Source organism: Lygodium microphyllum, chromosome 8 (genome assembly GCF_053477565.2).
Source record: "Lygodium microphyllum isolate KBCC chromosome 8, Lygodium_microphyllum_v1.1.10, whole genome shotgun sequence".
NCBI classification, from domain to species: domain Eukaryota; kingdom Viridiplantae; phylum Streptophyta; class Polypodiopsida; order Schizaeales; family Lygodiaceae; genus Lygodium; species Lygodium microphyllum.
In genome coordinates this window covers 17,499,126-17,515,996 of record NC_141142.1, presented here as the reverse complement: position 1 = coordinate 17,515,996, position 16,871 = coordinate 17,499,126, and the positions used below count along the sequence as shown (strand labels likewise).

Sequence of the window (16,871 nt, the reverse complement as noted above, 5' to 3'; positions counted from 1 at the left end):
GAGTAATAAAAGGAAGCTGATTTTATACGTCCAAACAGTGTGGTAGTATGCTTTGCTAATTAGAAAACTAAGCAAACCCCATGGAGAAAAGTGGAAGGCTTTGATCCTGACGATTGGACGCCTATGGTTGGGTGGACCTGATAAGTTGGGTAACTTTCCAACATTAGATAGAGTTGATTAAATCGTGACCCTCCCAATATCAATAGGATTAGTTACCAGGTTTAACACCGTTTTAGGGGGCCGGAGCTGAGATTTTACCTTATGGGTAGGGGGATCAAGTTACACTCTCCCCTGGCTCTTACTCTCTTTGAACCAAGTACGGTATTAACCTCACTTTTACCTTTGATTGATTACAAAGTGGTTTTTTTAGGTGGGCATTAGATTGCTGTTAGGGGTAACTTGTCCATACTTCCCCTGTGAAGTAGAATTGAGATTCCCATGTTCAACTAAGTCCAAGGTTTCCCATGGGGAGACGGGATGGTGATGTGCATGGATATGAATTTCAGTCGACTACTAAGAGGACTCCTCTGGGTCTGTTGGAGGAGGCACCTCACACTCAATGCTAGCATATGCTGTTTGTTTTTATTTCTCTCATGTACTACAATTATTATCTCTTATATTGAGCATTTGATGGTGGCCCGATAGATATGGTTGGAGCTTGATTAGATGTTCAATCGCATGATTATCATGAAGCAAGTTTCTTTGGAGGTGCAGATGCGGATCATGAGTGTCAACAAGTCATCTTCTATGCGAGAGCATATCAACAAGCTGGGGTAGCTTCAAATGCAAGTACAAAAGGCAAGGAAGGTGATCACTTCTGAAGACATGGCGGTAACTCTTCTTTCCCAATTGCTATCCCGTTTTAGTGGTTTTTATTCCACCTTGATTGCTTTAGGGTGGTCTGAGACTCTTCGGTGGGAAGAGTTGGTTTCTATGGTCTTAGACCAAGAGGAGCGATTGAAAGGGACCAATGCTTCTAAATTTGAGGCTTTGGTTGGTCAATCTTCTCAGAAGAAGGGGAAGGACCAAAAGCAGGAGGATGAATCCAAGAAGAACAAAGAAAAGGAGTTCACGTGTCACATTTGTGGCAAGATTGGTCATTGGAAGAAGGATTGCCCTAATAAGGAAAAGAAGGACAAAGAGAAGGAGAAGACATCTTCAAAGGATTCAAGAGCGGTAGGTGCTCCCTTATTAGTTGTTTTCCTCCACTTGGAGGTGGTTGAGGATTTGACCTTGACAACTTTTGATGCTGCGTTGACGGCCCCCTACACTCGGGAGTGGATTGTTGACAGTGGTGTCTCACGGCACGACTCCTTCTTCAGTAGGTGTTGCCCATTTGCGGCCTTCACATGGCTAGGTTCTCATTGGTGTTAGTTTGTCTATTTCTATATAGGGACGGAGAGATATATATTTTATTCTAGATGGGCGCGGTGGTGCCTATACATATGGGGTGCTTTATGTGCTAGCCTTGGAGTACCATCTACTTTCGGTTCACAAGATTTGTGTCCTCGGTCTCTTGGTTGAATTTGATGTGGATTTCTTTCGGGTTCTTGATCATGGATCGAGACATGTTCTTTCTTCCGTATATGAGGAGAATGGGGTCTATAAGTTGCGGTCTTCTTTTGCCTTGACTTCTTTTCTTCTTACCTCACAAACTTAGTCCAAGCTTTGGCATGCTCGGTTTGGCCGCCTCAACTACGATTATCTTTGGAAGGCATCTAAGGGACAGCTTGTTCGAGGTTTGCCGGATATTGTTGTGAGCTAGCAGCCTTGTGTATCTTTCATCCGTGGGAAGCAGACTCATGATGTTGTTCCCAACAAGGCTTCGAGGTGATCTTTCGCGTCCTTGGAGCTTGTTTCTATTGATCTTTGTGGGCCAATGAGGACGAAGTCTCTTAGAGGGAGCTTGTATTTCATGCTAATTGTGGATGATTACAACAAGATGACATAGGCTTATTTGTTGAAGTTGAAGTCCAAGGCTTTCTCCAACTTTAAGGATTGGTTGCTTTTTGAGGAGAACCGCTCAGCCCGGAAGCTAAAGACCTTACGATTGGATAAGGGCGGAGAAATTGTTTCTAATGAGCTTGCTCGTTTTTGTGCAGATTGTGGTATTCACTAGGAGTTTGCCAACACACACACCTCTTAGGAGAATGGCATATTGGAGCGAAAGAATTGTAGTGTGATTGAGATGGCCCATACCATGATGGAACATCATCAGACACCTCAGACACCTCAGTGTCTATGGGTTGAGGCTGTGGCTATTGTAGTTCACATTGCTGTTGTTGGTATGACTCCGTATAAAGCGTAGTTTGGGGCTAAGCCAGATGTTTCTTATTTCAGGGTTTACCTGTTCTTGGAAATTGGTGATAGCTAGGAATGATCGTTTCTTTGTAGGCTGTGCCTCTTGAGGACTCTTCTTCGGACGAGGAGCTCAGTTTTCAGCCCTCGGATTCACCGATTGCTCCCCCGCCATTAGTGGACCTTCTAGAAACTTCAGTTGATGGAGAGTGGCGAGGCGAGATGTGGCCTCCTCATTGAGCTCGCGACACTCTTTGTGATGCAGGGATTGAGGGGGTCCCTGAGGAGTAGCAACTGCAAGATGGCCTGTGGCGTTCTTGGAGGACCCAAGCATACCACATCGAGCTTGTTTAGACTAATTATTGTTCGATGACTCGTGTCATGCAGGATCGGGAGCCCATTTCCGTGAAGGAGGCTCTATAGCATGATCATTGCCAGAAAGTGATGGAGTAGGAGTTGGAGTTGATTGAAGAGGAATGACACTTGGTATCTTGTGCCAAAGCCTTTGCATAAGAAGATCATTGGAGTCGAATGGGTCTTCAAGACTAAGTACCGCAGTGATGGCATGTTGGACAAGCACAAGGCCTGCCTTATTGCTAAAGGTTTTGCACAGTGCCTAGGCATTGATTTCCATGATACTTTTGCCCCTACAGCTCAGATGGCTACTATTCGCTCTGTTATTGCCTTGGCTAGCCATAGGAGATGGCTGGTCTATCAGATGGATGTGAAGTTTGCCTTCTTAAATGGGAAGTTGAAGGAGGAGATCTATGTTGAGTAGCCTTCAGGCTTTAGTTCTTTTGATGGTAAGGTGTACAGGTTGCGGAAGGCTCTGTACTCTGTATGGCCTTAAGTAGGCTCCTCGTGCTTGGAATGAGAAGATTGACTCGTTTCTCCAAGAGAAATTGGGGTATCGGCATTCCACAGTCGACCCCCAGCTTTATGTTCACGTTTAGGTGGAGGTCATGTGTTGTTTGTCCTTTATGTGGACGACTTGATTGTGATAGGTGACCATACTCAGATGGTCGAGCAGACGAAGGCAGCACTTCATGAGAAGTTTGAGAAGATGGATATGGGACTTCTTCACTTCTTTTTAGGTCATGAGATCTATCAAACTTCGAGGGGGATCTTTATCTCCCTGTAGCGCTATGTACAAGAGCTCTTGACTATGTGTGAGATGGAGGGATGCAAGTCTCTTACGACTCCTATGGACCCAAATTGGAAGGCTATAGCTCTTTCCGATTCTCCTTTGGCGGATGCTACCTGTTCTAGGCAGTTGGTTGGCTCCTTGATTTGGCTTCTTAATACTCGTGTTGACCTAGGTTATGCTGTAGGTGTGTTGGCTGAGTTCATGAGTGAACCCAAGATGTTGCATTGGCAGGCTGCTTAGAGGATTTTGCGGTTCCTACTTATGGGGGACACTTGATCTTGGGATCTATTATCCAGCTGGTACCGGTGCTACATGCTTGATACTTACCGGATAGAGTGATTTCAGATTGGGTTGGCAATGACATGTTATTGCTTTACCTTGGGTATTGGTGCTGTTTCATGGAGTAGAAAGAAGCAACCCATAGTTGCTGTATCTTCAAGTGAATCGGAGTATCGGGTGGCGTCTTCTACTACATGTGAGACAGTGTGGCTTTGCAGGCTCTTGGAGAAGCTTGGCTGTTCGTAGAGAGGTTCTATTGTTCTCTAGTCTGACAATGAGAGTTGCATTGCCTTGGCCAGGAATCTTGTATTTCATGCTCAGATGAAGCATATTGAGATTCGGAACCAATTCATTCGGGAGAAGATTTTGGGTGAGACCACTTCCCTGGTCTATTGCAAGACAGAGGACAATCTTGCATACTTGTTTACCAAGGTGCTCTCTCAGGCTTTACTTGGACAGCACTTCAGATCCCTTAGCCTTTTGCTGTGTCGAGGATTTGAGAGGGGGTGTTAGAGTTGGGGGATAGGTAGTAGGTACAGCAGGTCTCCCAGGCAGCGATTGGTGCAGGAGTGCCACGTGGCTGTTGCCACATGTCAGGCAAATTGTAGATTGCAAGTCGGACAGTTGGTTGGCCAGTTTGTTGACTAGTCGGCTGCATTAAAGGCATTTAATTCAACCGACCTACTATTTCTGGGTCTTTTTGGTTGGCCTATTTATTGGCCTCGGTTTTTGCAATCTTCTTCATTTGTGCTCCTAGTTTTCAAGCTGTAGATTGTGGAGACTACCCTCGGGGCTGACGGAGATTAAGATCTTTGAGGTGAGTGGGGCGTAGTTCAGGGTAATATAACCATTCGGGGTTCTTGATGGCATGTTCTTAATGTTGATGCTTCCTTTTCCTCATCTTTCTCCTTCTTGGTGACTTAGCTAGTTTGCTTGTGGATGTTGGCTCTTCAAAAGATCCAATGGCATCTTGTAGAGGATTGTGTCGTTCAAAGAGGGTAGATGTCTTTCCGCACTAATTTTTTGGATCCCTCTAGTATATAGGGATTGTTGGGACCAACTTTCGAGCACTGCAACCTAGAGAGCCCTTCCTTGCCCGGATTTTGATTTCTACATGGCAAGATTAGGACCTTGTAGGTCAACTACACCTAGAAAAGGCTTTGGATAATCAAATATATCACCTTATGATTAAAGACCACCATTGGCTAGTAGCCAAGGCTAATATTGTTTGAGGCTTCTGTAAATCTCAGGATTGGTTAAAAATAACTATCATGGAAAAATGGGTCAACAACACTTCGTATAAATGTAAAGTCTTCCTTTGGCATGCCATGGTATGTGGGCTTCTTCTTGTCGTGGTACTCACAAAACATTGAGTTTCCAATGGCAATAGGTGCTTTTTTTGTTTCACCGATGTGAAATCTTTTGGCTACCATTTTCTTTTAGTGCTCCTTGGCACGGAAAATCTAGATCCTCTTGTTTGATATTCAGAAGGTTGTGGTTGGCATGTCACTGCGGCCTTTTGATTATTCTTTAAATAGACAATCATGTCAGCAAAGGTGTCCATAAATCCCTTGTGAGGCCTAAAGATGCAATCCATTATCTGATCAAAAGTGGCAAAGAGCATTTGTAAGTCCAAAAGACATGACAATAAATTCATACAACCCAAAAGATGCCCTAAAAGTTGCCTTTGGCACATCCTCCAATCTAATGCGAATTTGATGATACCCACTTTTCAAATCTATTTGGCTGAATATGGCTGCCCCCTGCGATGTGTCCATAACATCATTGACTGAGATATTGGAAACTAATTTTTTATCATGATTTTATTCAAAGATAGTCAATGCACATATGCTATCCTTTTTTTACACCAAAAGCATTGTAGAACAAAAGGGAGATGAGCTGACCTGAATCACAACCCTTTTTCCAATACCTTATTCACCTCACTTATCTCCTCATGTTGGGCTAGACTTACCATGAATACCTTAGTCTGGCACAACTGTATATGAAGATTTTGTTTCATTTACTTCGTTTCAAGGGTGGTTGGTATAATTGGATAACTCAGAATACTTCTATTTTTTCTTTGTGTCTAGGGTGAAGAGACACCTTGTTAAGCCGAAAGGTCTCCTGTACTGGTAGTTGGATCTCATTTAGCATACTAACTTCTATCTAGGGAAGACTTGGTTCCTTGGCATACGACAATTTTTACTATCTCTTTGTTGTGACTTTTGTACTTTTTCAGTCATTTGAGTCCTAAATATCTATACTCTTGTAGTCATTTGATATAATAGACATTACTCATTATCCATAGAGAGAGAGAGAGAGAGAGAGAGAGAGAGAGAGAGGAATATGGTTTGACTAAAAACATGCACAGGGCTAGATGATTATGGATCCACAATCCATTGTGCATATTTGTAGGGAGTACTTCCGAGACCTTGGCTTTTCACCCCCGTCTACTCAATAGACCAACCAAGCTCACTTGGCTTTCTATACCTTGGTTTGGGACCACGTGTTGCGAGATATGTATGATGATTTGGATAGGGATATATGTGAGGAGAAAATCATGGATGTTTTGTTGCATCTGCCTAAGGATAGAAGTCCAAGATGTGATGGCTTGACCAATGAATTTTTTAAAGCTTACGTTGCTAGCTTGGTGAAACCCTTGACGACTATGTGCTAGTAGATTTGGGAGACTAGGATTATGCATGCCTCATGGAAGATAGGGGTTATCGCTCATTCTGAAAGTGTCATCGTCCTCAATGCTGAAACATTGGCAACCCATTTCTTTGATGGGCTTTGTGTCATGAGGACATGTATTTTTGAAACCTCACTTAACATATGGATTAATTTTTAATCACATGGTTAAAGTAAATGTTGCACATATGAGGTGTAACTGGGGTTAGAGTAAATTTATGAGCTTGGAACCTGAGGAAATCATGAGATGTCAAAGACAAAAGTTGCTATGATTTATGTCGCATAGGCACTTGGTGGTATTTGGTGCCAGTTGTTGACCTAGGTTATTCATTTGGCCATATGTGTCAGTTGGTGATACTAGAGAAGTGGTGGTTAATGGTACCTAACGCCAATTTAATAGTCAAAGATGGTGTAGAGATACTCATGAATGGAAGTTGCCTAGCCCATTTAATTATTGACCAGTTAGATTATTTTTTTGGGCACCGAAATAACTATTAGATTAATTCTCAGTATTTAAAGATTAAAGATTAATATTTAATTATGGATAATGTCGGAAAAACCATTCGAAAAGGTTGCCACTCGTCGAAAATGCCCATGCAAGACTGAAAAACTTCTTTAGAGGCTAGAGAGAGGTATTTTAGTGCATTCAACTTGAGAGAGAGAGAGAGAGAGAGAGAGAGAGAGAGAGAGAGAGAGAGAGGAGATGCTGTTGGTCTGATCTGCAGCCATTGGAGGACCTTCTGAGGAAGCCATTGGCAGCAAAAGACCAATCAAAAGCAGGAGATAGCATCTACAAGTTGTTGAGATAGGGCAGCAGTAGTAAATGACTGATTTTCTTTAGTTCTTCACAAAGAAAGCCTGAATTTTCTTTCTCAACATTCTCTTCATCTTCTAGCTTTTCTACAGCCCTGCTTCGAAGATTATAGTATTAAGATCAACAAAGGCCAAGAAATTTCAGATTCCTTTGCTGTAAACCCTAATTTGTAGTAGCAGAAATTAGGGTTTAGTAGCAGCCTCGGGAAGTGTGCCAAAAATTGGAAGCTCCAAGACTTGGATTCAACAGGGTTGAAGCTGTTTTTAGTCAAATTCAAGTGGAGAGACCAGCAAATCAATGAATTTGGGGCATTTTCCATCTCCATCAAAGCAAGTGAAGGCCAATTGATTGCGCGAATCAAGAGGCAAATCAGATTGAAGACTTGACGGTCATTTTGGATAGCAAGGGGGAGTTGGAATATCGAAAGGCATTGGGAGAATTCCATTGTATATCAACTTCTTCAATTAAGTTAAAGAAATATCGAAAGGGGTGCTAGTTTTGGGGCCAATAGGGTGTCCATTGTCCAAGATTGTAAGCTAATTTGCGTTTCTCAGTTTTTGTAATAAATGTTACTGTTGTAACTAAGTTGTAATCAGGGAGTTACCATCCATCCAGGGAAAGAAGGTTGATTTCACTTTGTATATAAAATCTTCTCTAAAGTTGTGGCTAATTGCCTCCGTAAGCACCTCCACGACCTTGTGCATCCTAATTAGGACAACTTTATTAAGGGTAGGAATATCTTGCACAATGTGCTGAATGCTCAAATGGCCATTGACTATGCAAAGCACTCTAAGCAGGAAGTGGTGTTGGTCCAATTGAATCTCGAAAAGGCCTTTGATTATTTGGATTAGTCTTTTGTAGTAGAGCTTATGCATGTGATGGGTTTCGGCCTGTGCATATCTCGTTTGATACACAGGGTCAATACGGATGCCTCTTCGTGGGTCATATTGAATGGTAGGGTTACTTAGCCCTTCACCCTTGCTCATTCGGTCAGACAAGGCTACCCTTTGTGCCCCTTATTAATTGCCTCGGTGACCCATCCGGTCCTCTCCATGCTATCTCATTTGGTGGACACAAGACAACTTGATGGTCCTTCTTCGCCCTTTGGCGAACACTTTGTGGAAGAATAATTAGCAAATGACACCTCCATGTTTCTCAAAGTAGACCGAGATAACCTCCACAAGGCATTGGACTCATGGAATCTTTTTGGGGTGACATTGGTCTTCATATTAACGCAACCAGCTCTCCTCGACATTAATGTTTTAAGTTAACATTAATGTTAATGTTGATGTTGATGTTGATGTTAATGTTAATGCTAATGTTAATTAATAGTTTAGTTAATGGTTGCTTATTATTATTAATAATCTATAATTGATTTTAATTATGAATGATGATGATGATTAATAATTAAGTAATTAGTTGTATTGAACTGGATTTACAGTCGCTACAATGGCAAGGAATGGTGATTCCTTGTGGCAGTTTTGCAAGGCATTTGGGGCTACCCCTTGGGTGTTGATTCAGCCCAAGCAATTGCTGCGATGGATATCTAGAGATTGGAGGCCAAATTTATTTACTAGAAATCGCAAGCTTGGCCGTTCCATGTCTGCCTTTAAGTATCACAGTCCATCATGCTCCCTACTCTCACTTATTTTTTGCCACTCTTGCCTTGGATTGCCACGACCTTGAGGGTGCTTATTGGACACATTCACATTATGCTATGGAAAAAGGATACTTTACATGTTGGCATCTCTTGGATTTCATAGAGCCATGCTTGCACTCCTAAAAGTATAGGTGGTGGGGCTATTTCGGATGTGCACACTCACATGGTTGCTCTTCAATGGTTCCTCTTTTATGCAATGTGCAAGGATTGACACCCCTGAGTCTGCCCATTTCTTTTTGGAAGAGTAGGGTATAGTTCAAGGCAATACGATCATTTAGGGTTCTTGGTGGCATGTTTTTAATGCTAATGCCCCCTTTTCCTTGTCTTCCTCCTTGGCGATTCGGTTGGTTTGCTCATGGAAGTTGGTTCTTTAAAAGGTCCAATGGCATCCTACGGAGGATTGCATGGTCACTAACTCCTTTTAGATGGAATTATTGGATGTGTCCAAGCTGATTGTGTGGGATGGGAAGCAAGAAGATCGTCCCAAATTTAATTGCATGGCACGATCGGGTCTATCTTCTGTCTCTGATGCCACTTTGGACAATCGAAGGTGGTTGATGTCTTTCTGCACTGCCAAGAGGTTTTTCGGATCCCTTGAGAATATGGTGACTTGTGGGACCAGCTTTTGACCGCACTGCGGCCTAGAGAGCCCTTCTTGGCCTTGGATTCTAATCCTTTGTGGCAAGATTGGGACCCTGTAGGTTGGCTCGACATGGAAGAGGGATCAAGTATACCTTATGATTAAAGACCACCGTTACTTGGCTGCCAAGGCTAATCTTGTTTGGGGCTTGCATAAATCTCGGGATTGGTGGAAAATGACTATCACAAAGGGTTGGATCAACAAGACTCCATACAAATGCAAAGTCTTCCTTTGAGTGTCATGGTTGGGGGACTTCCTCTTGCCGTGGCACTTGCAAAACTCCGGATTTCCAATGGCAACTATTTTTTTTCTCTCACCAATGTGGAATCTTCTTGGCACCGTTTTCTTTTGTGCCCCTTGACGCGAAAAAACAGAAAATTTGAATCCTCTTGTTTGACATTTGGAAAGCTGTGGTTGGCATGATTTGCGTCCCTTTGATTGGATCTTAGCTCGACCTAGATACCCCAGTCCGGCACAACAATATATGAAGATCCTGTTTCATTTTCTCCATTTCTGGGGCTGTTGGCATAATTGGATAACCCGCAATGCTTTTGTTTTTTATGCCATGCCTGGGGTGCAGAGACACCTTCCTAAGTCAAAACGTCTCCTGCACAGGCAGTTGGATCTTATCCAGCACATTGATCTTCTGCCCAAGGAAGACTTGGTCCCTTGGCATACGACAATTTCTGCCACTTCTTTGCTGACTTTTGGAGAGAGAGAGAGAGAGAGAGAGAGAGAGAGAGAGAGAGAGAGAGAGAGAGAGAGAGAGAGGGATGCTTCGCTCCTGCTTGGTGCCCCCCACTTGAAGGTTGCACTGGCCTAGGGTTTGCAGCCCGTTGGTGGAATACCCTGTGGGCTGCCGCTGGCCTGCTCTTGCAGCCGCAGAGAGAGAGAGAGAGAGAGAGAGAGAGAGAGAGAGAGAGAGAGAGAGAGAGAGAGAGAGAGAGAGAGAGAGAGAGGTTTGTGTCAGATGTTTCCTACCCTACCTGACCTGCCCGCCTGTGAACCTGTGACCTGCTGCTGGGGTTCGCACAGACCTGGACGACTAGGGTCTGCGTGACCTGGAATCTCCCTCCATGACCTGCAGACCTGCATGGCTAGGGTCTGTGTGATCTGGAACCTCCCTATGTGACCTGCAGACCTGCACGACTGCATGATATTCAGACTGTTGACCGACGAGGGCAACTAGGAAGAAGGCCACAAAAGCTGCAGACAGTGACAACCTATATGTAGCTTTGTGATTTGACTGTAACCTAACTGCTGACCTGCATGCTGCTGGGCAGAGACTCCAGACTGACTGCAGTCCTGCGTGCCAGCTAATATGGCTGCTGGCCCTGATACCGTGTTCGTGGACCGGAGAGAGAGCTGAAAGGTCTCCTGCACTGGCAGTTGGATCTCATCCAACATACTGATCTTCTGTCCAGGGAAGACTTGGTTCCTTGATATGGCAATTTCTGCCGCGACGTGTGTGTGTGTGTGGAGAGAGAGAGAGAGAGAGAGCTGGGTCTATGCACGATGGAGCCATCCTGCATCTTGTAATCTTGTACTTTTTCGTGATTAATACAATTACCTTATATGAAAAGAAAAAGACACAAAGAGAGATTCGGTGATGAGTGGTGGGATTTGTATTGCATCCCTATGATTAGGTATTTGGCAAGCAAAAATTCTTAGATCTTGTCTAGCTGCATATGAAGATACTGTTCCAATTTTGGCGTTCCTAGGATTGTTGGCACAAATGGGTGACTCCAAATGCCTTTATTTTTTACTTCTATTCATGTGTTCAAAGTCACATCGCTTGATTGAAAGGCTTTCTTCACTTGTAGCTTGATATTTTGCAGCATGCATGGGTTTTCTGCAGGGAGGATTTGGTCTCATGGCATGTGACACTTTCGTCCATTACTTTACTGTCCATTTAGCTCATATGTGACTCTTGTACTCTTTGAGTAGTTAATATAACTACCCTTTATGTGTGTGTGTGAGAGAGAGAGAGAGAGAGAGAGAGATTAATGTCTTTTGAGGCCAAAATCGGCCTGAGAGACAAAACCATGTACAATGCTAGTTGTCACTAGATATCAAAGGGTGACATGCTAAAAGATGGTCAATGATATACTGTGAAAGAAGCTAGAGTGATGTATAAAACAAAATAGTGCTCATATAGGGATACAATGGGAGGATGAGGTAGTAAATGTCTAGCTGTGTGGCTGAATGATATCCTTATATCTAGTTCCACCTAGTTAGGATTGGTGGATATAGTATGTCATACATCCCGGATGAAATAGTATGAGGGTAGCATCTAGATTGGGCCCTTGACTCTATTAGTTGCTGCTCATGTTGCTGGTGGATCTCCCTCATCTCTCTTTGATGTAGTGTTTGTGTTTGGTACCCTTGACTCTGTTAGTTGCTACTGATGTCATTGGCGGATCTCCCTCATCTCTCTTTGATGTAACGTCTGTGTTTGGTACCCTTGTACCCATGGGTGGCATGCTGATTTGATCTCCTCGGCTCTCTAGATTGTCACCCCTCTCTATGTGGGTTCTGTATGGTCACTGTTTGGAAGAAATCAGTGTGTTGTGATTGACATCCCTCTCTTTGTATAGTGCTAGCCTGTAGTAGTGATGTGTGAAGCCTTTGAATCTCTACTAGGAACTGGCTTATGTGCCATTGGAGTGAGAACTCCATGACTAGTCTAAGGAGGGTGTCTCCTCCAAATAGCAGGGGGTACTTAGCTTGGACTGCGCTATAGGCTCTGCATCTATAGATGTAGTGCTCCTGGCTCTCCACCTCCTCCTGGATTGGATGTGGTTTAGAGTCCCCTGAAATAAAAATTTGAAAATAAAGAGGGAATATAGCTTGCAAGTCTGCTTAGCTTGGGGAATGTGGGCTGCCCTCGCTGTCTCAATCTTAAGCTGATGAGAGGATATCTTGATGTGGCCAATGGCTACTCGCTTCTTGTGTGGCATGTATACATCTAGGTATCCAGGTCTCTCTATGAAGCCATCTGCTGTAGTCTTCTGAGATTCACAATGGCATAAAACTCCTAAATGCATTTCAGCCTGATGCAAGATCTGTTCCTCTACAAATCTTAAATGGCTGCCCAAAGTGCTAGACCTTTCAAATGAAGGTTTAAAACTACTTTGTGTGAAAGTTTCCAATTGAACCTTAGAAACTCATTGTTCCTTAGGTTTTCAACTTGATTCCTTGGTCTTATCTTTGGGCCCTAAGGCCCAGACTTTGCCCACTACATGTCCAATGCTCATGTTTTTCACTGCTCTTGCAGTGGTCACTGTGCCCAAAGCTAGAGGTACTAGAAATGAAGTATTCTAGTTTAGCGATGTTGTGTGAAGCTTAATTAAAATGTTACATGTTCCTTGATACTTCATATTTTGATGACATAGTCACTTAGATTTGGTGTTTTCTTGCATCTTGTTGGCTGATTTGGGGTAGGGTGGATGATATGCTTCAACAGGTCATGATTTGGAATCTTCATTGGGGTCCTCTGGTTTGCCACCTTGAGAGTAGAATGCAAATAGGTGGGTTCTCTATTTGCTACATGTGTGGACCACTTTCTAATTGCAGTTTGGTAGATAGTGGTAGCCACTTTATAGAGTAGGGGAATATAGATTGTTTTTTATTGTTTGTGATACCATAGAGTAGGGGAATATAGATTGTTTTTTATTGTTTGTGATACCATGTTGCTAGCCTTGCCGCTCCTATGGGATTCTATAGAAAAGAGTAATTTTCCTTGAAGGAGCCCTATCTTTTTTGCTTCGTCTGGTGTTCTATTATTGGACTCCCCCTATCTTCTCTTCTTTTGAAGTGTAAAGTCAAAGCAAGACATTGAAGGATAAATGAAGTTTTTGACTTGTTATACATTTGCTATAAATTTCAGCTGCTCACTTATCTTTAATGGCCTGATGGAATGCTGAAATTTTAATGGATTCACTTTTTTTCAACATGAGATGGTAGGAGTGCAATTGACTATTTGATGGGATTCCATTGGGGCTTCAATAGAACTTCCCAGGCGCTAACAACACCTACCTTAAACTTCACCATTTGTGTTGCACCTTGTTTACTAGACTCTCTTCAACCCCAATAGTGTTGAGCGTGCCACATAGGTTTCACAATGGACTTAAGGAACATGTATTGAGCAATTTTGGAGGAGCCTTCAGGATTATGATCCCCACGTCCATTCCTTTAGCCACTTGATAGTTATATTGACATCCATCCCAAACAAATCGCAATGTGAATTCTTGCATAGATAATCATTGGAGCAATGGCAAAAAATGGAGTGCTACTTGGCAACGAGTGTACAAGAATGCAAGAATTGAAAGGGACAAACTAAGAGGAAATGGTCAAGGACAAGGACGAAGATGGTGTCATTGGAGATGAATGCTTGTTGCTTAGTGCACACCAGCAAAACTGGAAGAAGTCGTCATTGAATGCGCAGGCAGGCTTTGAAAATGAGATTATAACATCAAATAACACCACTAAGAGCTCGCGAAAGACTTTTGGTGGGTACCCGGAATTTTGGGTTAGATGAGCTTTTGGATGGGCAGCCAGGTGGGCAGATCCAAACCAGATAGGGAGGACTGAATTGAGAGTTGGGTGCTCCAATTAAGATTGGTCTGTGTGACTTTTGAGCTGGATGAGAAGTGATGTCAAGGATTGGGATTTTTCAAGAAAAAAAAAGTGGCTTTGAATTAGACGATGAACTGATGAAGCAGCAGTCTGCTGTTGATGACATTGCAGGATAGGCCGGACAGGAGGTACAAGAAGGGTGATAGATGGATAGGAGATGTAGGCAGCCAACACACGTGTTGGCACCTGATCCAGCTAGGCATGACTGAGGCAAAAAGTTACCAAAATGGCATGCAGCTGCAAGATTGCATGACGGTCAAGCAACAAATTAATTTTCTCATGTTCCTATGATGATGTTGGCCCCTTTCTGGAAGTTTCTAGCCCATTTAGTGTGCCATCCTGGATCTTGTGGGAAGTAGCATATATGCAACTCAAAATGGCCATCTTACTTACCTCTTCAACCTTGTAGTCATGGGCTTCTTTTTAATCATGAACTAGGTGGCATAACAAGCCCAAACAGGAAAATAGTTTTTTATGGTTTGCAATATAGTTTTGGCATTGTGCATACATTGTTTCCATTTTCTTGGAAACTGACTTTTTTAAAAGGCCTTGTATTTCAGATAGAACCTTACAAGGGGCAGCCTACATTCAAACGGGGTGTGTTACTATGCACTTCATTGTAATGCCCTTGGTTGGAAGTGATACTTTCCAACAAAGTGGTTCAATCATCATGCTGATTGGGAAAACAACGTGGTTAAGGTTATCAAGGGTATGCCTCACCTGTCTGTCATGGAAGGCAGTGGGACTATCTCACCTCATGTCTACTTATTATGTCCCATCTTTAAAGGACACAGTCTTTGCAAAAAGGTGCAAGTGGTGCATAGTACGATCTATTTTAATGATCCTCTTCAATTCACACATCTCACATGTGGATTTCAGGCACTCTTGGCACAGTTTGAGGGTCTCTTCTCAAAGACAGCCAAAAGCTTTGACAACAAGCACAAGAAACAGTCAAATCCACTTCAGTGCTTGGTTCATCAGAGTGAGCTGAGCCTTCAAATATTTCATACTCGGCAAAGCATCGTTTCCATTTTCATGAGTTAATGTTTGTCATTTGGATAATTGTATAAACCACATAGACAATGAGTTGAAGCGGCTGGTGTCACTGTGACCTTGTAGATGTATTTACAACCTATCTTTATGCTGTTGCATAGTTACAATTTCTCTGCTTTCTGTTGAGGCTCTCTTGATACTATCAGGTGAAGATATATTAAATGCATAAACAACCAAGTTTTCTGCAGTGCTGTGTTTAGTCCCCCTTATGGTTGGCTACCACTGTTAAGCCTAAACATGACAGAAGATGGGCCTTCTTTTGTTTTGCTAGAAAAATTCCTTCTTTTAGTTAAAAAGGCTACACTGACTCTCCTGTGTTGGAACCAAAACAATAGGGCTTGTAGGACTGCTCCGTCTATCCCCATGCAAAAGGTGGAGGAGAGGGAAGCATAACATAAGATGATGTTCTGTACGTTAACAACCATATTGCAACTGCAGGTCATTTAAGAACTCTCAGTCATACTAAAGGGTGCTTCTTTGCATCTACCATATTCTCAGCATCATCTGATGACAAACCGTCTTCTGTCCCTTCTGAGACAAGTGTGAGTTTAATGTTGAAAAATCAAACAAATGTTGAAAATTTGCTAGTACATGTTCACGGTATTAGTTCTTATGAAAGACTTTGTACAGGATCTGAAGTTGAATTTTCCAAGGAGAAGACTACAAATCTCATTCACGTGTGATGCTTGTGGAGTAAGAAGCCAGCGCCTTATAAATCCTGATGCTTATGCTCGTGGGACGGTTTTTATACAGGTAGAAATAACATTGGTTTTATTACAGGTGTGAGGGGTGGGAACGGTAATAATGTGAAGTAGGATTTCATATAAAAATGCCTTCTGTTTCATGAGGTGACTGTTTTTACAGTGTGCAGGCTGTGAGGTCTATCACAAACTGGTGGACAACTTGGGGTTGATTGAAGAATATGACTTTAGGGAAGGCAAGGAGGATGAAGAGGCCTAAACATAAATGGGTTCAATGACCTGCAACTTTGCTGGGTGCAAGTTGATTAGAGCAAATTCGGGTTTATCAGAATAAGGAATTATTTGTTGGGGTTGTAGCCAACAACATTGTAGTTTGTATTATTTAACGTCAAGGACTTTATAATTTTTGTTGTTTACATTACTAGGGACAATATATGAGTCACGACCTCTACATGATAATATCTCTATATGGATCACCGAAGGTAATTGTATGATTGAAGTTATCTGTACTCAGATGTCTTCTGATAGAGAATTGATGTGGCATTTTGGCTCCATCATCACTCCTTTTGTCTCATGAAAAGCAGCTCATCTGGCAAATGAGCTGTGTGTGTAAGTACTCAAGTATGTAGACTCATTCATTACATCATTACTGCTAAGACGTACCAGCAGCACCCAGTGGTGGAAACTAGGCAGGTAAACGATCACTTAGTCTTTGCTGGCCTGCATGCAGTCTAATGAAGCCATTATTTTAGTGCTTTGCCTCTCAAACGTGACATTTTGTGAAGAAATGCTTTGAACACAGAAAACACAAGACAATTGCAAAACAAAGCACAAACTCAATGCAGAACACAGTTAGTGTAAGGGTAATTCAAAGACAATGAATACATAAAATGAAATAATTGAATGAATATTGAATACACCGCTCATGGAGTAGGCAAACCATGTAGGGA

General features: G+C 42.6%; 1 protein-coding gene across 3 annotated transcripts in view; it reads left to right on the top strand.

Moving 5' to 3' along the window:
• The window catches only part of LOC148032023 (Zim17-type zinc finger protein), a 31,294-nt gene extending 14,630 nt beyond the window's left edge, over positions 1-16,664 (top strand). Inside the window, exons 4-8 of one of the 3 annotated variants that reach the window (XM_087684019.1) lie at positions 14,728-14,876; positions 15,047-15,149; positions 15,659-15,762; positions 15,851-15,973; positions 16,092-16,664. In XM_087684019.1, the coding sequence (XP_087540145.1) occupies positions 14,728-14,876; positions 15,047-15,149; positions 15,659-15,762; positions 15,851-15,973; positions 16,092-16,133 (521 nt within the window). In that variant the 3' untranslated portion in view covers positions 16,134-16,664. Of the gene's footprint in view, positions 1-14,727; positions 14,877-15,046; positions 15,150-15,658; positions 15,763-15,850; positions 15,974-16,084 lie in introns of all 3 variants that reach the window. The other 2 variants (XM_087684018.1, XM_087684020.1) reach the window with 2 other exon arrangements.
• The last annotated feature ends 207 nt before the right edge of the window (positions 16,665-16,871 follow it).